The sequence below is a fragment of the Leopardus geoffroyi genome, chromosome C3 (genome assembly GCF_018350155.1).
Source record: "Leopardus geoffroyi isolate Oge1 chromosome C3, O.geoffroyi_Oge1_pat1.0, whole genome shotgun sequence".
NCBI classification, from domain to species: Eukaryota; Metazoa; Chordata; class Mammalia; order Carnivora; family Felidae; genus Leopardus; species Leopardus geoffroyi.
In genome coordinates, this window is record NC_059338.1 from 79,664,813 (window position 1) to 79,689,610 (window position 24,798).

At 40.8% G+C, this 24,798-nt stretch overlaps 2 protein-coding genes across 30 annotated transcripts in view; one reads left to right on the forward strand and one right to left on the reverse strand.

Moving 5' to 3' along the window:
• The window catches only part of PHF20L1 (PHD finger protein 20 like 1), an 86,323-nt gene extending 70,607 nt beyond the window's left edge, over positions 1-15,716 (reverse strand). For 14 of the 28 annotated variants that reach the window (XM_045453641.1, XM_045453638.1, XM_045453635.1 and 11 more), the window contains exons 1-2: positions 15,390-15,707; positions 13,117-13,233 (exon numbers count right to left, since the gene is read on the reverse strand). In XM_045453641.1, the coding sequence (XP_045309597.1) occupies positions 13,117-13,199 (83 nt within the window). In that variant the 5' untranslated portion in view covers positions 13,200-13,233; positions 15,390-15,707. Of the gene's footprint in view, positions 1-13,116; positions 13,238-15,389 lie in introns of all 28 variants that reach the window. The other 14 variants (XM_045453642.1, XM_045453624.1, XM_045453618.1 and 11 more) reach the window with 4 other exon arrangements.
• TMEM71 (transmembrane protein 71) overlaps positions 14,821-24,798 on the forward strand; it is a 37,450-nt gene continuing 27,472 nt past the window's right edge. Inside the window, exon 1 of one of the 2 annotated variants that reach the window (XM_045453647.1) lies at positions 14,821-15,065. The gene's annotated coding sequence lies outside the window, so the exon portion shown is untranslated. Of the gene's footprint in view, positions 15,066-23,686; positions 23,995-24,798 lie in introns of those variants that run through there. The other variant, XM_045453646.1, reaches the window with a different exon arrangement.

A 24,798-nucleotide genomic window follows, 5' to 3' on the forward strand; every position in this document is an offset into this window, starting at 1 on the left:
ACATTTATGAATGATTTGGGAAAAGAGCTGAGAAGTGGGAGACTGGGGTTTCAATGAGGGATAAGAAGAAAACACCGTGGTTGGCATTTCTTAAGAGTTCAAAAGAGAGGGAAGTATGATTCCTCAGTGCCAAAATTCTACGTAGAGCTCTCTCACCCCTTATCATGAGTTACTGCACAACCCTATCAAATTTCCACTATCTACCCTCCCTATTCGAATCCCACTCTGCAACGCATGCATTGCTTAAATGATCTTCACTTGTGTGGAAAACAAGGCATTGCCTTCATTGCTCTAGGTCTGCCACACCTTCATATGTCTTTCGCACTTGATTCCTAGCAAGTATAACGAACTTAACAAGAAAAATGATCCACTCTAAAACTGGTTATTAGGCTTAATGGAAACAAATAGCATTCAGAAGTTCTGAGAAGATATTACAGAGATCTTTGCTGAACTGAACGGTATTTTCATGCATGCAATTCTACTACCATAATCTGTTGGTTGATTTCTCAGGACCCTCTCTGAATTAGTATAGTCAAAGACTTCAATGGTCAAGTTAAACTGTGGCTATAACTACAGAGTAGAACAAATCCATCACCAAGAATAAAAATCATTTTCACCTTTTCTGAATGCTTATAATACTTTATTGCCTCATCTAAGAATACCAACATTTTAACACTGTTACTGGGATCTCCCACTTATACAAGATCATTCAGCATAGCAGTATCTGGACCAATCCGCAATCCGTTAAGAAGCAAATGCTGACCAAAGAGGTTGGCTATACACTGAATACACTGCATCAGTTCCCTACAGCACTGACTCCTGAGTGTTGTCAAAACACAAGGAGAATACGAGAAATCTAAGACGGGAATTACCATTACAGATGAATTCCTGTACACTGGTAACTGTTTAACATGGGCAGGTCCTGATTCACTCACTAAATCAGGAGACCATGATGCCCTGAGACTGTCCGCAAAATGCTGTTTGGTGTAGATATGTACCAATATTCTCTTGAAGTGGGAATTCCCAACTTTAATCCAATTTTCAAAGGGGTCCATGATCAGAAACAAAAAGTCCTTCTGGAAGGCAAGATTATCTATTAACACTCATACCACAGGTGCTCCGTTATCCTTGGAAGAATAAAGAAATAATGGGCATGGAACTATTAAAAAATATATATATATTCAATATATTAACAGTAAAACAACTAAACATTTGAACTCATTCTGATTTGTCATCTACTTTGTAATACCCAGATCTTTACCTGTATTGATAAAGAAAGGCAAACCATGAGGACATGACAAGAGAAATTCCTTGATACACTCAGGGCCAAGGATCTCCTGCACTTAAGCCACAGGACAGAGTTGTTAACTACTCATTGATAGGTAACGATCCACCGAACAAGGCCAGCCTACATTGTTAATGTCCTACAGACCATCAGAATTCACTCTGAGATTTAACTAATCATTTGAGTTAGTACCACATTAATCAAAAAGGCAAAGGATTTTATTTATTTTTTAATTTTTTTTAACATTTATTTACTATTGAGAGATGGAGAGACACAGAGCATGAGCAGGGGATGGGTAGAGAGAGGGGGAGACACAGAATCCGAAGCAGGCTGCAGGCTCTGAGCTGTCAGCACAGAGCCCGACGCGGGACTCGAACTCACAAACTGCGTGATCGGGACCCGAGGCGCAGTCGGTCGCTTAACCAACTGAGCCACCCAGGCGCCCCCAAAAAGGCAAAGGAGTTTAAAACTTTAACCCCAATAAAGTTATTAAAATTGTTTTAAATAAGTCATTTTTTGTCTATATTGGTAAGACAATAAAATTTCTAAATTATATAAATCTAAAAACTGACACTTCCTCATTCATTTCATTTAACTCAACAAACAGGGAGTCTCTAATTCACTATGTGACAGACTGTGAAGTTGGAATAAAGCTACAAATAAAAGATATTATTCCAATCAATAAACTCAAATTCAGGAGGGAAGGAAAAGAAAACGAGAATCAAATAAATTAACTCAATTACAATACAATGTTATAGCTAGAATATTGAAGATATATTACAGAAGCACACAAAAACAGTACCTAAATTAGATGTTCTCCTAAAGTAGGTCTCTAATTTTTTTTTTTTAAATGTTTATTTATTTTTGTGAGAGAGAAACAGACACAGAGTGCAAGCAAGTGAGGGACAGTGAGAGGGAGACACAGAATCCAAAGCAGGCTCCAGGCTCTGAGCTGTCAGCACAGAGCCCGACACGGGGCCTGAACCCACGAACCACGAGATCATGACCTGAGCCGAAGTCGGATGCATAACCGACTGAGCCACCCAGGCACCCCAGGTCTCTGATTTTTAAAAAATGTGGGGCACCTGGGTGGCTCAGTCGGTTGGGTGGCTCAGTCGGTTGGGCGGCCGACTTCAGCTCAGGTCATGATCTCGCGGTCCGTGAGTTCGAGCCCCGCATCGGGCTCTGTGCTGACAGCTCAGAGCCTGGAGCCTGTTTCAGATCCTGTGTCTCCCTCTCTCTGACCCTCCCCTGTTCATGCTCTGTCTCTGTCTCAAAAATAAACAAAAATGTTAAAAAAAAAAAAAAAATGAAACACACTTGAAATATGCCTTACACATAATCTAAATGTTAGCAGAAATTTAGGGAGTTAGATTAACAACTCCAAACAGTTTTCTGGATAAGCACTTTGTAAGCAAGAAACTCTAACACGGTGTCGTAAAAAATGACTAAAACACCTTAGAAGAACTAGAATTACGGAGGTAAGAACTTCCTTACACACAATTGTTAGGATTATTTGCCAAATAATAAAAATAACCTTTTAAAATTTTAGCTTCTTGGGAGTACTTTAAATTTATTAGTCTGCTTTGTAATTTTCAAAAGGGTTTTCTCACCCATTCCACTCACTGATTAAACTATAAGAACAATGTCATTTAGTGTTCCAGTGTTTTTAGACGAAGTGCTTTTAGATACTGTGTGTTAATTTGTTTCACACTTTAACAACACACTGAAAACAAAACTCTTTTTATCCAAACTTGACATTCCAAAATGAAGTGTAAATACAAAAGAATCTAGACTTTCCAAAACATTCAGCTAATAGCTTATATGTCAAACTCCCATTTTCTCCAACACAGAATTCTAAGTGTCTCATCACATCACCCGTCAGGTCGCTTTTTCAGAGGCATCCACCCCCAGGACACGTGTCCAGTATAAGCTGCCAGACCACCCTGATGCCTACCTGTCCACACCTCTGCAGCAACACACAGGTAAGATCAGAGTTAGCTACGTGTGTTCCTTTAGAACTGTGACGCCGCCACCTTTCAAATTAAGGTTTCATTTCAGATCCCTCGATATAAAGTCCTACTCCCCTCTACCTCCTTAGCACCTGAATCTCCTGCCACACGTACATTCATCCACAGTCAGTTCTAATCAATCAAAATGCCTACACCATGGCCTTTCTACTTATTACCAACTCCCACCACAAGAATCAATCAGACTATCAAAAATTCCTTTCCTACTCCACCCAAAAAATGCCACCAGTATTGTACCCAAAGTTTATGTACTTTATATACTTTGTTCAGACTAACAGGACCAAACGCCTTTTTTACTCAATTTTGTCACAAAACCCAAACTCTAGCAAGTTGAGGTCCACTCAGTTTCTATTTCTTAATATTCCAGACTTAAAAATTATTTTACTACGAGAGGGAACTATACATGTTTATACACCTACTGGTTGAAGTTTTAAAGATTTACACGGACTCCTCTCCCACTACATTCATGCTGTCATTATAATTAAAGCTAACATTTACTAAGTGCCTACCATGTGGCACAAACCATGATAAGCTTTTAAGATGCACTCTCTTAATTCCCAAAGAGCCTTTTTGAGTTAGGTACTATTATTGCTCCCAGATTTTACAGAGGGGTCAAAGAGGCTCTGAACTGTTAAGTAACTTGCTCAAGTAAAAATAGGTAATTAAGTGGTACATCCCTGAAATGAGGTTCGTCTGACATTAAAGACATTTAATATGGGGCGCCTGGGTGGCGCAGTCGGTTAAGCGTCCGACTTCAGCCAGGTCACGATCTCGCGGTCCGTGAGTTCGAGCCCCGCGTCGGGCTCTGGGCTGATGGCTCAGAGCCTGGAGCCTGGAGCCTGTTTCCGATTATGTGTCTCCCTCTCTCTCTGCCCCTCCCCCGTTCATGCTCTGTCTCTCTCTGTCCCCAAAATAAATAAACGTTGAAAAAAAAAAATTAAAAAAAAAAAAAAAAAAAAAAAAGACATTCAATATATATTGTGCATCTTGCCAACTGATGATTTTCACCTATCACACTTACTGCAGTTTCAAATATAGGGGGCTCTTACTGAGAGGTACTGAAAACAAAAATAATAAGAAAATCAGATATTATGTTTAAAATTCAGTTTTAATCTTTTGCTTTTGATACAAAATGGCTAAAGTTGATTTTTGTTAGCCCAAAGAGTACAGAAAACAGCTTTTATCACACTGCACAAAAAAAAAAAAGAAAAAAAAAACACCCGCCCCATGCACAAAAAGGCTCTTTTGCTTTATTATTAAAATTTCCCAAAAAAGGTGTATACCTCAATTGTGCCTAAGTACAAAATATCACATTAAAATGAAGGAGTCTGAAAAAAGCAAGTGGCTTAACTTTTAGGATGTTTCAAAATTGTTATAAATTTAAAAATTAAGATAGGAATCCTGGGGATGATTTGCTATAGAACTAAGAAAAACACTAGGTGACTTGAAAAATAAAATTTACTAGTCTAGTTTGACAAATATAATCCTACGCTTAGTTTTCAACCCATCAGTCACAACTCATTTGCCAGGAATTTCTGAAACAGTAACCAGATATCATGATATCCCCAAAATTCTTGAGCTCATTCTTTACTAAACCTGTCAAAATTCAATAAACTTTGCTGGGTACCTTTAGGAGTAAAAGGGGCTAGGCCTTGTACATACGTATTATTTCATGCAAGTAACTGATACTTTGGTACCTTCCCTAACCATGATATACCAGGAACACACTTATTTTTAATTCAAGAAGGTTAGCTTTCTTGCGGTGAAAAAACAGACTTTTAAGACACATCGAATATTAAATAAATATCCACATTCTTTCTTCAATTTCACTGCAACAATTCTCTCAAAGAGGAGTTACAGCTACTGAAACAACATAACACTTGCATGTCAATTTCCAATTTAATAAAAAGAAAAGTTCTACGTGATGACTAATAATGTATGGGAGGTGATAGCAGGGATGGTCAATAGTTGTTCAAAATAAAAAGTCATATAGAAAAACTAAAAACTGGGACCCTTATGAAAAATAGCAAAACTAAACTGCCTTTTCAGTATCATGTTAATTGCTTTTAAAAAAAATTACACTGATCTTTAAAACTTAGTATTTTCCCCCTCACTTAAAAAATCAATTAAAAACAAAGTTAAAAACTTATCAGCATCTACAGATAGCAGTTCTGTCTCCTCAGCAAAACTACAACTGCCAGCCATTCTCTTTAGTAGAGTTGACTATCACCCAGATAAATTATTTCCCAACTAGTGGCTTTGATCACAAAATAAAGTAGCATCTAATTTGATGTGGCAAGTGTAAAATCTCACAACACATAATAATATTCAGCAGGAATGATGTAATGAATAGAGTTGGATGCATGTGATATACAATGGCTGACCTTCAACCAAATGTCAGATGAGCAAATAAAACGGTCTTCTCTTTCAGTCCAACTCTTGCCATTACATGAACACACATGCACACACAGAGAGCACACTACAATAAGCCCAAGGTTCCTGGACTTTACACTACTACACATTTGTGAAGAAAGCTAGGAAATCATTAGCTTGAAGGCTTGATTTGAAGGTAAGCTTGGGAGGGAGAGTTTCTAGGCCAGATAGGCCTGAAATTAACCTACCTTGTAGAAGATAATTCCATGGAACAAGAGCGATGTGGGCATGCTGGACTCTTGGGGCCCTTCTAAACACCAGATACACACACGTCACCAGAGAAAGTCAGGAATGAAGGTAGCCTATCAGCACTGAGCCCGTTTACCCCCTGAAGCTGAGGCTCAAACTCCAGGGTGTCCATATATGAGGCAATGGGTTATAGTAACGAGATCGTAAGACTGAGAGTCAAAAGAACCTGGGTACAGGAGGATTTTTCTAACTAGATGAGCTGGAAGAAAACAGTTAATATCTCCAAACCTGAGACACATCATTTCTAAACCGGCAAAGAGTGTCCCAGACCTGATAGGCTCCTTGTAAAACTCAAGTGACATACTGAATATTTCCCATATATCCTGAATCAGTATAGAAGTTATCATCTCATAACAGCAATCCATAATTAACTATAACCATAGACGGTCTTTTTGCCCCTTGTCAACACAGACCTAAATACCAACTATCCAGCCACGTAGCGGTGGAGATTACATAAAGCAGAAAAAAAGCAAGAAAACTGAAGCACTTTGTCAAAGCACATGTAGGTCAATATACTCTATTGTACTGAAAAACAGCAAAAAATGGTTTTTGAATCATGCATCATTTTGCAATGTACTTACATTTTACTTCTTCCAACGAACATAATAACAGACTATAAATTCAAAAACAATCCTGACCATTTCCATTGCTATCCACCTCATAAACTTTATCTTTGGGCTAACAATTCTGTATGCCCTAGACCAGTGAATCTCTTATGTGGTCTCCAGACCGGCAGCACCAGCATTACCTAGAAACGTTTTAGAAGTGCAAAGTGCTGGGCCCCAGTGCAGATCTACTGATTCAGGAGCTGCGGGCGTTGGCCCAGTGATGCGTGTGTAACAAACCCTGTAGGTGAATCAGAGGCTGCTATCACGCTTCTAGACTTCACCTGAATCACTTTCAAAACTACAACATCCATGAATTTTGTAAGAGAATCAATTAGTGAATTGTTAACACATGGAAAGTTAGGGAGTTAGGGCATCCTATTGGTTAAATACACTTTTCTAAGCCAATAGTTATGGTTCTAAGTAATTTCAAAATTAAATAATGAAAAGTATTTAAATGAGTGGGAGAGCAGGTCGGAGAAAGGACAACCATGTGCCCAATACCACTCTCCCCCAAACTTCAAAACTATCGTTTTTGTTCCAAACTAGATTCAACTTTCTCCACTGTGTCAACTCATTTTTTCTCTTCTTTGAGTGACCAGCAGTTTTGAACAAACTACGTAGGACTTCTACTGTCTTACTTTTGCCTCAAGTCTGTATTATTTACCCAATGAAAAGTGGGATTATAAAAATCTATCATCCCTGAATTGATGGAAAGTAAATCAAAGAAATTTCAGTTTCTATGTCAAGGGACCTGAACGTCACACCCTCATTTTAGGGACATTAGAGCAGAGAAGGAACTATCCAAAGTCACACAACACACTTCATGGTAAAAGAGCACCCAGAACTCACATCTTCTGACTTCCAGTGTAATTTACGTTTTCCAATATTCCTTTTCTTTCGCCTTCCAAGAAAACTAGGAGGAGCACAAAGTCTGAGCAAATAACAAGAAGTTCTACAGGAAATGAATCAATATAATGAAAAGAACATCAGAGTAAAAACAAGAATAATAAATACATATACTCTGCCCCTGCATCTGACCTTGCTTTCACCATATTTTGAGGGAAGAGAAGGGAGACAGAGATCTTTACCCTTAAAAGTTTATAGGGGTTTTTTTGGCGAAAATTGTAAAAATTAAAAAACTACGTTTGTGCACTGATGCAGACCTATGTGAAGACGAAAATGAGGACTCACCTAGATCTTAAGATTCAAAATTTGGGACTTTCTGAATAGAAAAATCTAGGAATTAAAAAAAAAGTCACATAGATTTCAATCTGAAATTCTCTGCAAGAAGAGTCCTTAATCTGGAGTCCCTGGATAAATTTTCTATGACCACCCATATGATATAATTCAATTTTGGGGGTATATAAGTGTGACCGTACATTTTGCTGAGCCTACAGCTAAAATTAGGTCTTCAAAGGTACGTAGTGACTCAAAATAAGAATCAAACCTTTTCAAATATACAGAGTTAGGGAAACCCAACATACAAAAAATTTCTTCATATTAGCAAAAGATTTCCTACTTTAAAACTATTCACCTAAGGTTTCTACAAACTTTGAACTCAACTAATATAATTTAAAAATGACCTGAGTTTTAAAATTTGATCTACATTACTACTTCCCAGGAACATTTTTCTACTGCAAATAGAGATAACACAACTTACTTCTATTAATATTTGCCTTTGAATAACTAAATTCAATTAGAAAAAAGCAACCCTTTTTATTCAGAAAATATGTACTTTCGTTCAAATTAGAAAGTATTTGTACTTGCTACAATCTAAATTTCCTCAATTTTTCCCACTCTATTAAAATTCTATTTGTGAGCATTTTAAAAACTCACATTTGCAAACATTCCATACAGTTCAAAAAACTCCCAATGTGTGGAAACAGCATTTGCCAATTCAAATTCACACTATTCTATCAAACTCTGATACTTGGAGATATCTCCACATTTTTTTTCATTTTCCTTTCCTTTATATCTAGAAGAGAATAGAAATATTCCAAAAAATTTCAGAAGAGCATTAACTCATCTGAATATTTTCTTTTTTTATCTGAATATTTTAAATTAACTCTATATTTCAAATTTTCAGAGCATATTTACTTTGTCTTCATAACTAAATCACTTGCTACAGAGTAACTATTTCAATTTCATTCAAAAGACCGAAGTTAAATCAGTAGTCCAAACCAGTTTGATGTTATCACTTTTCTTCTTGACCAATATTCAGAATAATTAGAAACTATAATATTTGCAAGGATGCTTTATCAACTGTAAAGCTCTGCAGTAACAAAACATTTCATTATCACCTCAAAAAAGACAGTTTATAGCTGGTTACAATGACATGATTTTCCTCGTACGTTCCAGGCCACTGACACCTCAATACTAAAGCTACATTTAAAAACTTACACACTTAAGTCTTCAGATCCTCAAAGACTTATTTTTCAACTCTCCCTCTTCCCTTGTATTTACTTCAGTGCTTTATAATTATGCACTATTTTGTAGAATTTGAAGCAAGTTTACACATGTTATTTAATCCTTAAAATGATCCTCTAAGGAAAAGACAGTAACATTGCTTCCATTTTACTGACACACTAACTGAAGTCAAGGACTTATCCATATTACAGGATCAGAAAGTGACAGTCTGACTTTGGACCTACCTGTTTGTCCTTAGAATTCACTTCCAGTATCTCCAACAGAACTTCAACTCTGAACTTTATTTCCCCAAATATACTCCTGTATCAACCACCTGCATTCTTTTTCATTCTTATGATGTTACTGCATTCAAGAGATTATAAATCTGGTATGTCACAGTTTGAATACACCGGGGTTGCGGAGGTAAGACAGAAAATGGTTGATTGTGGGGGCACCTGGCTGGCTCAGTTGGTAGAGCATGTGACTCTTGATCTCAGGGTTGTGAGTTCGAGCCCCACACTGGGTGCAGATTACTTAAAAATAAAATATTTAAAAAAGTAAAAGAAAATGATTGACTGTATTAGCTATAAATATTACAAAAGTCTTTTAAATTAAAAGGCTGTTGAGAAACTAAACTATGTTTTACGTAAAACTATAACAGTTTATAATTAAGCAACCCCCCCAAAAATAACTTAAAAATTAAAAATTAAAAATCAAAGAAAATTAATTAAAAATTAAGCAACCTAACTACTCAGCAGGAGTTAGGTTTAGTCAGTATAGGAAATCCAAAAATCACATACTGTAACTGAAGACAGCTGGCCTCTCAATGGCTTCCTACGGCCTACATTCATGAGTGTTCATAGGTAATCCAACTATCAATGAGTTTCCTAATGTAGCTCTAAAATGACTTTGAAAACAAAAAGTAACAAATCACTACTTTAAAAAATGTATAGACTGTATCTTCAAGGATGAAATATCTTTCTGAACTTTAAAGAAAATGTAATATGGTTTGCTCAAGCAGTAATCATGTACTTTCCATATGAAAAGGACTGTATCTTCCTATGAAATCAAATCTACCCCCAAACCTAAAACTGGAAGCTTATTTCTGTTGATTTCTGCCCACTTAATTCAGAATTTATCTTTCTACGTCTAGGGCACACAGTAATAACGATTTTCCTTTTTTTTACATAGGACACATCTTCTACATACAGGACATGTTGACATTCTGGGTGCTCCACTCGCACAACTTTCCCTTCGCACTTCTCTATCAACACGTGATGTTATTTCCTTCAAAAGAGACACATGGCTTTACTGGAAATGTCTTGTGTGCAGAGACGGCAAGCAGTATCTGCACTCCTACGTGTCCCTCCCTGTCCAATGCCCACTTGACTTATGTCAAATAGGAACCCAATACTTTCCCAGCTGTACGGAGTAAATATGGACGATGAAGCATTCTATATGGGTGCAACAGAAGAGAACAGGAAAGAAAACAGGGAGGGAGGGGTGAAAGTGGAATCATTTCAGCAAATTTTCAGCGATTAACTATTTTGCTCCTCACAAAAATATTAAGGTTTCTCAACACTCAAATAATCTTTCTACACTTTTACCTGACATTCAAGCAAAAAACTGTAGCATTTATATGAAATACAGAATGACCCAAATGGAATGATACAAAGAATAAGGTTTATTGCCTCATTTAAAAATAAAGTCTGCCAAAGAGTACTGTGTCTCGTAGAACTTTTCGTGCCCATCTAAAACCCAATAAATCTTAACAATTAGTTGTCTTACAGTAAAGCACTTTAATACTAAATGACAGGGGTCACCCAAAGCTACCTAGTTCTTGAGACTACCAACATTAATAAACAAAGTCACAGTAAGAAAATTATTTAACTACCTAGAATATGTATATACAATACTCTTCATTCCTTTTTAATTAAGGAGCCAACCATAGCAGAATACTAAAATCTTCATATAAATGAGCTCACAAAAATTGAACCAATGACATGTTTCACTGATTATCATCTAAGATTATTCTGGCTGATGTTTACGTACTTTAAAGACACCATTACTACTGGAGTCATTAAAATGAAAGCTAAACTTCATCAGTGATTACGTATGCATGTTATCACACTACCCTAAACACTTAGGAATTTCTTGGTGCGAAGCAAAAGACCATGGAAAAACTTAGCTACAATGATCATTTTTTCTCTCAAATTCCAAGTACTCTGAAAGCACTTTCGGGCTTCACCTTTAAAGTAGTTCTCTTTTATAATCGTTTTAACTACGGGGCCATCAATTTAACAATTGTTGAATTAGTAAACATTTCACCACTGAAAGCAAATTTCTTACTAATGCTGAAATTATGTTAATATCCCTGGAAACCTCTAAGAAAATTAATAAACTGGGTCCCTGTCCAAAACCGGAAGCTAGTTCAACTGCATCTTTGTCAGTTGAGAAGCCTAAGAAAATACGTTAATATGAATTAACTAGTGATTCAAAAGCTAATAACTTAAAAAAAAACAAAACTTAAGAGACAAAGATGAGCATCAGAGAAGCAGTATCACTTCTCATACCACACAGAGATTTACCAGTGTGCCTTCAGAGTAAAAAGCTCCTTTGGGTCAAATGAGAACCAAAGAGGGCCAATTACTGACTAACCAACGCAGCGCTTCTCAATCAGGAGCACGTGTGCCCCCCCAGGGAGCACCCCACCATGTCTAGAGATCGTTTTTAGCTTCTTGACTACGAGAGATGCTACTGCCAGGCCCAGGTGATTCCCAAACCCCACCTGGGAACTACTATGTTCACTCTCCACCTGATGGGAAGTGACAATTAAGTCCCCTAAAAAGAACTATCTTCTGAGATGCACCTTATAGGCATGGGGCCAAATAACTGCCTTCCCACATCAGACTGTAGTTTTAAACTGTCCTAAAGCAGTGCCTACGACAGAGCCCGTCAACCTGGGAATCAGGGACGTGCAGAATTCTAAAGCCAGATACTAAGAGACAAAGATCCCAGACTGGTCTAAAGTCAAATATCATGACTAAACAAGATTTCTCTGCCTGCCATTTGCCAACTCAGGAGGTTGACATAATGCAAGTCTATCAAAAGCGCATTTATAAAATGCCTGCCATGTTTTGAAGGGAGTCGTCGTCAGAGAAAATGTCAGAAAGTCTGGTGGACAGAGTCCTGGAGTTGCTAAGCCACTAGATCCCTCATCAAAGTGACGGGCTTCAAGAGAGCCAGACGACTGCACTGCCTGCAGAGGAGCTCTCCAATGCCCCTCTCAGAGAGCGGGCTGAGGGTGGCAAGAACAGACTTCCACCCAGGGAGAGCCAGGGGCAGCTAAGGAGAATGAGGAAAGCATTCCCTAGGAGAACGAGGGAATCCTTGTCATTTCTACTGTGGCCCGGTGCCCCTGTGTGTTGTTTCCCCTTCTCTCCTTTGCAGTGATGGTTTTATCCCTACACCGCGGTTTTAGGGGTGTGTTAGGGGCTTAAATTCACCACTTATCACACGTGGCCAGAACACAAGAACTTGAAAAAGGTCTGAAAGTGCTGCGCATTTAGTACCGGACAGTAACAACCTGCCTCTAGCTCACCACCCTCTGGGGAAAAGAGGATGTAAACCGGTTTTTGATTTTAGATGGGACAGTGAACGAGCAGTGACTGTGCTAACCATCAACATACTCAACATCACCATCAACCACAGTATTTTGAAAGACCACCTCTGACACAGGCCAAGGAAAGAGATTTATATCAGGTTCTATCCCAATCTTGGGTGATCTAAATTAATGCCCTCCCTTCCACCCCCAATATAGCTCACGGTAAGCACACAAGGGTACCGATACGCTCTCTCTACTTCATATTGTAGATCATTGTTTTCAGTTCAGTTCCCAATACCTAAAGTGATTCTGACTCCAAATAGCTTTGGCATGCTGAACCCGCAAAGCCTGTTGAAGAGTAGGAAAGCTAAAAAAAGTGTATGGGTACTTAAAACGTGACCGCGTTAACGTTTCTGCCAGGGCCAGAAGAGGAGCAACTGAGAAACAACTCTAAGGCTCCCAATACGGTGCTTCAGGTCAAGGGCTCCGGGTTTTCCATACCATTTCTGTAAGTAGTCCAGGGCCTCCAAACGCGCACCAATCTCAAAAGTGATTCCAGGACGATTTGGGGGCTTTTTACTCATCTTGAGATCCTATTTCTTCCGTATTTGCTTTTCACTACCTCGGGAGGAAGGAACAAAAAAAAAAAAAAAAAAAAAAGTTAGACTCCAATGCATAAAATGCATAGGGAGTAAGACAGAATTTTTAAAACCCCGCACGAGAAGTTAAAATAACTGCCAAATTTTAAAGAAATGGGGATGATGAGTACCAACATCTATAGGTAAAGTACGGTGCAACTTGCAGGCAGTCTGGATGATGAATTAAGGGAAAGGACATAAAAAAGAACCACTTCAAAAGAACAGATGAGCATTAAAACTTGCTCATGGCTAACACGCTTTAAATTTGAACTTGAAAATACCCAAGAAAATTCTCCACACCAGCTGAAGCTGTTTTTTGTCTTGGACAAATCAAGACACCTGAGGGTTCTGGAATGGGACTATTGAAATTCTGAAGGGTACAAATTAATCAAGTTTTTCAACCAATGTGTGAGTGCCTCATAGCACACGACACTAGATAAGGCACAAAAGAGCATCTAAAGAAGGAAGAAGCACTAGGCACACTCCTCTGCCAGTGACAATTTCAATAATAATTCCTGTGATTAGGACTCTTCATTACCTGCGATTTCCCACTTTGGTAGCAAATGAGTCAGTAATTTTAATTGAACATGCAAAGTGGCGTCGGAAATGTCTTCCTTACACTTCACGTTCAATAAGCAACAGTGATATGGGTTTTTTTAACTAAAGAATTTCTTTCTGCTCTATTTCAACATAGCGCCCACACTGACGAATAAAAGTGGTCATAACGTTTAGACAAACAACAAACTACCAAGGACTATCTATTCCTCTCTAGATCATTGACTTGTAGGCTCTTTACTCCCCTTCTGGCCACACTGGACAGCCAGAACACCTGAAGCAGACTTTGTCACTAACTAGTACTTTAGGAATATGGATGCACTTTGAGATAGGCTACACCAAAACATAACGGTAATCAGGAACGCAAACCTACAATTTTGGGGGGAAAAGAGAGATCCCTAAAACCTTCGTGATATTTAGAATTACTAATAGGATGCTGCTCTCCTCCAGGTTAAAAAAGAAAACACAACTGTTTTCTGGGTTTTTTTTAATGGTTTGCTCACAATTCAAAAGAGACAAAACATAACAACAGTAAACATAAAAACCGACTGTCCTTTCCTCTTTGAAAGGACCTCTGTTAATAGGTAAGGGTTAAACATGGCACCAATACTTGCCATAAAAATATGTAAACTCAAACCTAAATACTCCTGGGGAGGGAGGGGAGACTATCCTCTGGCCATGGCAAGAAGAAAAGATTAATACATTAAAGTTAACAGGAAGCTAGGTCAGAGGGTATATGGTGCAAAAGGGACAAAGCATGAATTGTTTTTAAAAGGCTGGTCGTATGTAACATACAAGGCAGTTACTTAAATTATTTGTGTAGAAATCTAACTAACCTTTTCTACTGTTCTTCAGAAGAAGAACTCAGTATGGGGTAGTTTACCAGTTACACTATTTTCTACAACAAAACCTCGAACCCATAAAAGTGATGTTGTTAAGACCTATAAACTCCCAGTGATACTTTGGGATGAGGCACGATTTCCTCTTCCTTGGGTGGAGAGAGGAGGATGGGGAGGTATCGGAAATAAAGAAAAGACAAAGTAAGACAGTCTATGGGGGGAAGGGGTACATGAAGCAAGAAGAGAAAAGGGGACAGAGAGAACGGAGAGGAATATAAACAGAAAAGAAAGCGAACAAGAATGGTAAAAAAAAAAAAAAAAAAAAAAATTATCTGGATGGTTAAACTTGGAAGGGATGACAACTGGGAGGGAAGAGAAAATTCGCAAGAAGATAAAACACCGAGAAAGTGAAGCAAAGGTCAGAGAATGGCCGCGGGGCCACAGAAGGAGGGGGGATGACGCGGGGCGGGAGCGGCTGGCAGAGACGGGCTGGAAGGGCTCAGACGGCGCTGGCGAAGAGCGGGAGGTGCCTCCAGGTTTGACAGCCGTCCGGCCCGCGGCAGTGGGGGAAGGAAGGGAGGGGGAGAGGGAGCGGCGGCGCCTAGACAATAGGGGCGGCGAGTTACGGGGAGGGACTCGAGAGGGGAGCGGGCCTGAGACAGACACCAGCGCGGGGGCGTCCCGGGCGGCCAGACGGGATCCAGGCGGCCTCCAGGCCCCCGCCACCGCCGCCGCCTCTTACCGACTCGGCCTCCTCTCCGCACAGCAGCCGGGCCGTCCGGGGCCGAGCCGGGGCACGAGCAGGGCGGCCAGCCCGGGCCTCCGCCTCCGCCTCCGCCCAGGCAGCGGCCGGGGAGGAAGCAGGAGGGGAGAGAGCAGGGACCGCAGCGCCGGGTCGGGCCCGAGGTCGCGCGGGAGGGAGCAGGTCCGAGCCCTCAAGCCCGCTCAGTGTCCGCTGCCATCGCCGCCTCCGCCGCCGCCGCCGCCGCCGCCACCGCCGGCCAGCCCTGACGCGACGCCGGGCCCAGCGACGTCAGCCGCCCGCGACGCGCCGGAAGCGGGCCTGGGCGCGTCACGTGACTCGCGAGGGTTGGGCCCAGGCCGCGCCTCCGATTGGAGAGTACCCTGGGAGGCGGGGCTTGGCAGCAGTTGGCTGATGGCTAGCGGGAGGGGCCGTTATTAGGCAAAGAGGGAAAGCGAGCTCCGGGAGCCAATTAGGAGTTCTGAAGTGTTTGTTGACCTTTGAGAGATGAGGACAGGGCCCATTGAGTATTATCATGGTTGATTTGGTGGGAAACAGATTGCCAAAGCTCAACCCCAGCACTTGGGCAAACTTTTGTAATTACACTACGCAATTTCTTAGATATCCACCCCATTCCACAATAAGAATAGAGCGAATGTTTACTGTCCCTGTCAGCAAACAGCTATTGAGTGGACACTCTGTGGCAGGTGCTGTGTTATTAGTACATTACATGACAACTGCTTTCGCCCAATTGTATTGTTCTCTATTGTATAGGCGATCCTTACGATACAAAAGGTAGCTATTAACACTTGTGTGTGTTGTGCAGGTAAAGAACCTATGGCTAAGTTGATGTGACTTCCCCAAGACTACCCAGGTAATGATGGCAGAACTAGTTTTATTGTATACCTGCCATGTACCAAACTCTGGAGTAGGCACAGGAGAAAGCGTTCCCCACTGTGGAAACCAACTAGTGAACACGTTCAAAGTGATGTTCAGCTGAAAATCTTTTTTCTCTCTCTTCCCAATGTACCACTCTGGATCTCAAGCTTTCTAAATGCAACATTGCATACTAATAACACTTATATTTATCATGCTTTACAGTGTCGAGTTAAAATAGCAAAGTATCTCTTTAAGCTTTAATTATAGTCAGATTTGGTAATTTAAACAACTATATTCACATCCTTTTATTCCAAAGACATTCATTCAGTACTTACTGTGTTACTAATAGCTACTGAGCTAGAGTGAGCATGGCAATAGGTAGAAAAGATATAAATAAGACAGTCTGTAGTGGACATTTGTCTTGTATGGGAGTTGCCCAACATCTGAACTCCCAACCCATGTTTGGGAAATTTACCATCATGGTTGTCATCAATGCATTATGCCATATATTTCCAGAGTCTTCTGGATACATGACAGGCTTATCCTTTGTGCCCTCCTTAGAATTATGTGTGGCCATTTGGTTTGCTTTGGCTAATAAAATGAAATTGGAAGTGAGCTTTGTCATGGCTAGCTGGTAATTTTAAAAGGCGCTTCACCCAGATTTCTGTCTCTGGCACAGTGATAAGCAATATTTGAGATGGTGACTGCTCTAGCAACCCAGATTCTAGACAGATCATAATGAGCCCATAACTCACTGCTAATCTGCAAATGATATGTAAATGTAAGGAGAAAAATTAAAATCTGCCGTTTTAAGCTTTTGAGAGTTTGGGAGTTGTTCGTTACACAGCATAAGCTAACACAAACTGACCGATACACTCACCTTATGAGTCTTTGGAGGCAGAGTCAACCTCACACTAAGTAAGATGAAAATGTCAGAAACTCACTTCCCTGTTCCCCTTCCAGTTAAAATGCTATTCTCAGCTGCATTTATTTGACTCTCACTGAGTTCTGTGTATGAGAACCTGCTAGTGATGTTCAAAATAAGGAACATTTTCTCCAGCAGCAGTGGCAGTACCAGGGACCAAATTTCTGACTTTCAGGCTAGAGCTAACTAACTGAACCCTGGCAGAACCCATGCTGACCCCCAAGCCAGGAAGTGAAAAAGAAATATCTGTTGCTGACATCACTGAAAATTCGAGATTGTTTGTAATTTAAATAAAATACATATATAAAGGATAATATAGATTCTATCCACTCTCCATTGTTTGTTGAGAATTTGCCAATCTACCCTGAAAATATGATTATCCCATTTTAATTGAGACTTATTAAGGGACAGCTCCAATAACACAACTTGAAAGAAAAAAAAAAAATGGAAACGAGGTCTTAGGTAAATGATTCCTGGCTTGTGAATTGTACAGCTGAGTATTTTCAATGAACTTAATATCATCCTCTAAAGGACACTTTGAAAATGGAGAGGGGACTTTATTTTTAGTTGTCACATGATTGGATAGGGCACGACTGCAATTTAATGGGACAGACAAGGGCTGCCTAGACATCCTAAGAGGCACAGTACAGTCCCATACCTGGAAGAATTGCCCAAGGTCATGCATGACTTTGAATGTCCCTCCGACCATTCAGGTGGGTCAAAACCCTTTTCATAATTGCCTAAGCCTAGAACTCGGTTTTGTACCAAAGCACAAAGTATTTTGCAAGGTATTTTTTTTTTAATTTTTTTAATGTTTATTTATTTTTGAGAAAAAGAGCATGAGTGGGGGAGGAGCAGCGAGAGAAGGAGACACAGAATCCGAAGCGGGCTCCGAGCTGTCAGCACAGAGCCCGACGTGGGGCTCAAACTCACGAACCGTAAGCTCATGACCTAAGCCAAAGTCGGACGCTTAACTGACTGAGCCACCTAGGCACCCCTTGCAAGGTTTTAAAACACACTCAATTTTCCCAGAATGAAGCAACCTTGTAATATGAGGGAAGATTGTTCTTTTCTATGAAAATGTCCAAGAATTTACCCCATTTTTAAAAATCAAGCCACAAATGCAAAGCTACTCGTGGTATTTGAGACACTGATAGAATACACACATATCACCTGACATCTTAGTTGTTACATTCGAGGTAAATGTAAATTTTGATGCTAGCCCTTGACTACTTCACTATGTTTGCGAATCATGGCTCAACATTTATGTATATTTCCACCAAGTTTCCTCTTTTATTATAAGTTATTTCCACAAAGTTTGTTCTTCTGTCACTGTTATGTCATCACGTTAAGTTTTTTTTTCAATGTGTCGAGCTTGATTATACCACCTGTGAATTTAATTTCAGAAAAGTTCAGAGGGTGTTACATGATATTAACTCACAGAGGTGGCGTTAGGTCTGATAAAGCTGAAGAAAATTCATATAGGCGATCATTGCCTCTTCTGGCCATGCCTCTTCTGGCCTAGTCAAAGTTCAGGATCAGCGCAGGGATCCCAGATGTAGGAAAGTCTAGGGATGACTCCCCAGCCATGCAGTGAAGCCCTGCATGGCTATGTCCCCACCCCCCTCTCCCACCCAGCACACCCCTCATCCAGATGGTTAATGTTAGCCATCAGTCACTTCATCTCCAAATATAGAAAGAAAGAACTTACAGCTGTGTTTGAGTGGAACCAAACAAGCAGCGAGCAAATTATCTTGAAACAACAGTCCTTAGGCAGAAATCACTGAACTAAATTCCTCCAACATGAAAACTATAAATATGAAACCATTATATTTCCTGGAATATTTGACAATTCTATATACCTATTTTAAGGGAGGGAAAAAGTTACTACTGAATATCACATATTCTTCGATTACATATGAAACACAAGAAGGCCATTTTTTTGTGTGTTTTTCTCTAAAGTTGATTTTTTTTAAATATGCTAGTTGAATAGAGATCTGAACTGTTACAATAGATATTCATTTTTAAGAGGCAGAGCCCGAGTGGGGGAGGGCAGAGAGAGAGGGAGACACAGAATCCAAAGCAGGCTCCAGGCTCTGAGCTGTCAGCACAGAGCCTGATGCGGGGCTCGAACCCATGAACGGTAAGATCATGACCTAAGCTGAAGTCGGACGCTTAACCAACTGAGCCACTCAGGCGCCCCTGAAAATCTTTGAGAATGGCACTAACCTCCCTTCCTTCACCTGCCAATGAACCTATCTTGCCTGTCACCCTGTCCCTTTATCAACTGAACAGAAGCGATCATTGTTCCAGGCTTAATCTCTCAATTAATGGACCTCTAGGCCACATGTGAATGGACTGGAAAGATACAATCTCTCCCATATGTCCACACAGCACCATGCTCTCATTTCTCACATAATTCCCATTGTGATGTATGGGTTTATATGCTGCTTTCTTAGAATGAGTCCACCCTAAAGATGATCGGAAATGATAAACAACTTTGTTTTATTTATTTACTTTTGCTCGAGGTTCATATGCTCCTCAAAAGCCCTCTGGCTTTCTGAGATTTTTAAGAATTTTTGACTCGGCAGGAATGATTTTGAGCTATCAGCCTCTGCTAGTAAAGGTCATAAAATAGAAAAAAAAAATGTTTCACTCAGCAAAAGCTTAGAAATGCAGCAAAAGATCTGAATGATAAAGAAGTCCTTTCTGTGCAGATTGTCCTGAAACAATGGAGTGACCGGAAATTTGTCATCGAAGCCTGGACACTTAGAAGAATAATTTAAAAAAAGGCACGCTATTATAATTATGTCAGAATAACAAAAGTATTCCCGGGCAGTCCCAGACCACGTGAGACATACAATCATTCTACCTAAAGCAGGAAGAATTATGATGCCTCACATTTCCTCTGATTTGGGTTGCTGTTTACTGTTACGAGTTCCATTAACTATATCAGTGTTTTTGAGCATTGCCCCACCAATTATCTGTATTAGACCTTCTTGGGCTCTTTGTTAAAATGCAAGTGTTGGGGCCCTAACCTGCATCATAGGTTTGGCGATTAGCAATCTGCAGTGTCAAAGCCATCCTAAATGATTCTTACGTACGCAAAGTTTCAGAACTGTGTCATGCTAGGATTCGTTTGGTTGCATGCGACAGAAAGTTTAATGCAAACAAGTATGAGCATAAAGGAAGTTTGTATTTGTGGAATCAAGAAGGGATCAGTAGGCCTTCGGGGGCAGTTTAACTCAGGGATCAAATTACAACATCTTTTTATTCTGCTTCCTAGGGTTTAGCTTGACTCCCAGGATCCACTTCCAGGCCCCCAGCAGCTTCAGCCTTGTCATTACAACATCCTGATACAGAAAGGAGTTCTGGCGGTCACTCTGTCGTTGGCCTAAATTAAGTCAGGTGCCCATCTGTGAGCCAAGCGTGATGGCCGTGGGAGTCATTTGGACTGCCATCAGGTGGATCCCATCCCCAACCAGGCAAGTGGGAGTAGACACTGGCCCAAACCTCATAGACTAAGAGATGGGGGTGAGTAGGTCCTTTGAAGAAAGTTGGAGCACCACTACTTAAAAGAAAGAGAATAGAAGTTGGACAGCAATGCAACGAATACTCCTCTCAACTGGCTTATACCGACCGGAACTCCAAATTACAACTTACAGCCATGCCACGGAACCGACAATGCTTGTCCTGGTTTGCAAAACCAGGAAAGCAAATCTAGTAAGGGATTGACTCAACATTCACGTTCCCGATTCCTAAGGTGTTTGCTTTTAGAGGCAGTCTCTACACTGTAGAAACACATTGCTGGGGATTGTTGTGGGGTTTTTTTCTTTCTAACTTTACTTATTTATTTTTTTGAGGAGTTAGAGGAGCAGAGAGAGAGGGAGAAACAGAATCCCAGGCAGGTTCTGCACTGTCAGTACAGAGCCTGACATGGGGCTCAGTCCCAGGAACCATGAGATCATGACTTGAGCCAAGATCAAGAGTCAGCTGCTTAGCCAACTGAGCCGCCCAGACACCCCACTGCCGGGGAGGGTTAAAACTGGGAACGGAGAGGGTGGGCAACAGAAAATAGCAAGTACACAGGTAAATAGTAATCAAACAGCAAACACTTTTAACCCCTTGCTGATCGTCATTTTCCTTGAGAACGGAGCTAGCTACAATTCGGTGGCATCCTCAGATAAGGCAGACGGCATGCTTTCATTCTTCCCTTATTCATTTATTTGCGTAATCACCCAACAATCTTTTACTGAAATTCTACCGAGTGCTAAGCACTGGGCAATACACAGTGAGAGAACAGGAAGAAAAATAAAACCAGGTATCCAGTTCGAAGGTAACTTGCCATGATGGGGCGATGGGTATAGAAACAACCAAGCCCGGTCTCAATATTAACATTCAATTAAATATTCATTGGTTTGGAATAGACATATCTTGGTGTGCTTCTGCTGACTCCGCAAATCAAGGAAGACTGCAGAGAGGAAGCGGCATTTGGAAAACACTTTGCGGAGGAGTAAGCTTCAAACAAGAGGCCCGTGCAGATTCTAAAATTATTATTGCCTTCTAGTTCTTTATAGCTTCGATTCAGGCTCTGGCAAGTAAAAAATATCATTCCGCTTCCATTTCCTTGCCACAGGCATTTATGGAATACGGGCCAAGTCAGTGCTAGGCCCCAGGAGCTGACGATCAATAGGCTTAATTCCCCATCCTGAGGCACTGAACTGGGCAGTGAAACAGACACACAAACAGGTGGGTTGGCTACAACGTTGACTGTCAGCAAGCAAGAACGTGCAGGGTCAGAGTATGTGCTGTAGCTGGTCCCTTGGCCATTGGTCTAAGCGTCTGCTCTCTTGGTCGGGACCCAAACACAATGCCACCGTCTCCAAAGTAAACGCCTGACGCGCAGATGAAAAGGTTCCCCTCTGGGGGAGGGGCAGAGAACTTGCTTGTACAAGCATGGCCACAGTTGACTGGCTTGCCTCGCTAAAAAAATATTGCAGCCACACCGCGTTGTGGTCAGGTATTGGATTACTTCCTCTTTTGTATTTTTGCAAAACATTCAACAGAGTTCGTTTCCTCAGGATCAGAGTAAACACCCTCCGGTTTTCTTTCTTTTCTTTTTTAGAACTACGGGTATCAGGAAGATCATAGGAGACCATATACGTTTAAAGGAAATCCATGCGTTAACTCATTTCTTGCTATGATTATTTTTTTTTTTTATAGCAATTTAAGATGATGAAGCATTCTAGAGCCAAGGGGTTTGGAATAAAACCAGGAGTCGTTAAGTTAAACCTGACACTTTTACCAGAGTGTTTGGGAACCAGACCCTTTTCTGGTGCTCCTTTCCTCACATAGAAATGGGAGTTGGAAATCTACTTCACAGGGTTGTGATGAACATCGAATTCGATAGAACAAATCTTACACGTTTTGCAAATTATAATCGATATACCAATGCCAGGTATTTCTTGATGTTTCTTTGTCACCAGTCACAGGGACACGTATTTCCAGTCACTGGCGTGTCTGAGGGTAGTCGTTTCATGCTCTGTGACTCCATGAACACACGCATCTTCTGAGGACTTGCTTTGCATCCGCCTTGTGTTTGCCGCTGGGGACAACAGAGACGAAGAGAACCCTGTTCTTACACCAAGAACGCAAGCTCTTATTTAGGATTTTTGTGAGCTGATCAGTCTGTCTCCATCCTCCTCCTTTGCCCGACCCCCCCATTTCTCAGCCTCTCTCTCTCTCTCGTCCTCTCTTAAAAAAAATAATAAATTTCCACCGTAATGCAAATATGAACGCTGAGCAAACAGTAAGGACGTATCTAGAGCATTTTTGAGACAGGAATTCTAGCTGCAAGAAATCTTGTATAAATGCTAAAAAAAAAAAAAAGGAAAAAACCACATTACTGAATTCATTTATGAGTTCTAACAGTTTCTTTTTAAGTCTTTAGGGTTTTCTATATATAAGATCACGTCATCTGCAAATGGATAATTTTACTTCTTCCTTTCTGATTTGAATACCTTTTATTTATTTTTCTTGCCTCGTTGCTCTGGGTAGGACTTCTAGTGGTGAGAGCAGGCTTATATTTACTGCTTACACTTTTCCCCTTCCACACACATACCCTCCACTGATAATGGAGGATTGAGCATTCTGGGGAACATACTTTTTTTTTTTTTTTACGTTTATTTTATTTTGAGAGAGGGAGAGTGAGGGAGTAGCAGAAAGAGAGGGGAGAGAGAATCCCAAGTAGGCTCTGCACCTGTCGGGATGGAGAGGTGAGATCCTGAGATCCTGACCTGAACAGAAATCAGGAGTCAGACGCTTAACCGACAGAGACACCCAGGCGCCCCATAACATACTTTTGAGAACACCGGGGTGGCTCCACTGGTTAAGCGTCTAACTCTTGACATCGGCTCAGGCCAGAATCTCGTGGTTCATGGGTTTGATCCCCGCATCCAGCTCCACACTAACAGTGCAGAGCCTGCTTGGGATTCTCGGTCTCCTCTCTCTGCCTCTCTCTCTCCCTCTCAAAATAAACAAAAAACTAAAAATAGATTAAAAAAAATAATAAAAGTGCTGCTTTCTAGCATGCAGGATAGAGGGCTCAATTCAGTTCTACCTAGCTTTTACTTCAGTTATTTATTGATTCCCCAAATGTTTCTGGATAACCTGTTTCTTGGCAGGCAGGATCCTTGATGTTGGGTCTCCAGGAATGAAGAAAAACGACAAAACTCTTTGCCTTCATAAAGCTTCCCGTCTGGCTGAGGAATGAATTTATCACTGCAAAAAATAAAAGTTGCGGTATGTGGCAGAGTGAAAGGTACTAAGGAGAAGAATAAAGCAGGGAACGAGTGAGGAGCGTGTGCGGAGGGCAGTTAGGTTAGTGACGGAAAACACTTGAGCTGAGAGCCAAGGGAGGTGAGAGAACGCCCTGCGACTATCAGGGGGACATTCTGGGCAGAGAGAAGAATGAGCACAAGATCCCGGAGCAGGCACGAGTCTGGCATTGAAGGAACGGCAAGGAGACAAGTGGACCTGGGGAGAGAGGAGCGAAGGGGTGGGCTCCAGGGCTAGAATTCCATCCCTGACACTTGACGGTGTAGGTAAACCCTCCAAACTTCCATCCTGCCTGCGTGTAATAATCGTACTTATTTCCTAGGGCTGGGTGAGGTTTAATCACACACATGGAGTGTTTCATACAGTGCCTGCCTCATAGGAAATGCTCAAACGTGTTTGATGTGATCGTTATTGCTTACAGGTTAAGAAGGCAGGCTCGTAGTCTCAGTTCTACCAGCTCACCATTTACCGGCCACGTGACTTTGAGCGAAGTATCGAACTCTCTGTGCCTCGGTTTTCTCATCTGTAAAATGAGGTTAATAACAGAGCCTCCCTCGTGGAGTTGGTATGAGGATTAAATGTGCTAATAATATCTGTGAAGGAAATAGAATAGCGCCTGGGAACTAGTAAGGGCTCCATAAAGTTAGCAATGATTGTGATCATTAATGGTGTCCTGATATGTTCCAGATCAGTAAAGGAATAGACTAAAGTCTTTTTTTTTTTTTATAAATTTTTTTTTCAACGTTTATTTATTTTTGGGACAGAGAG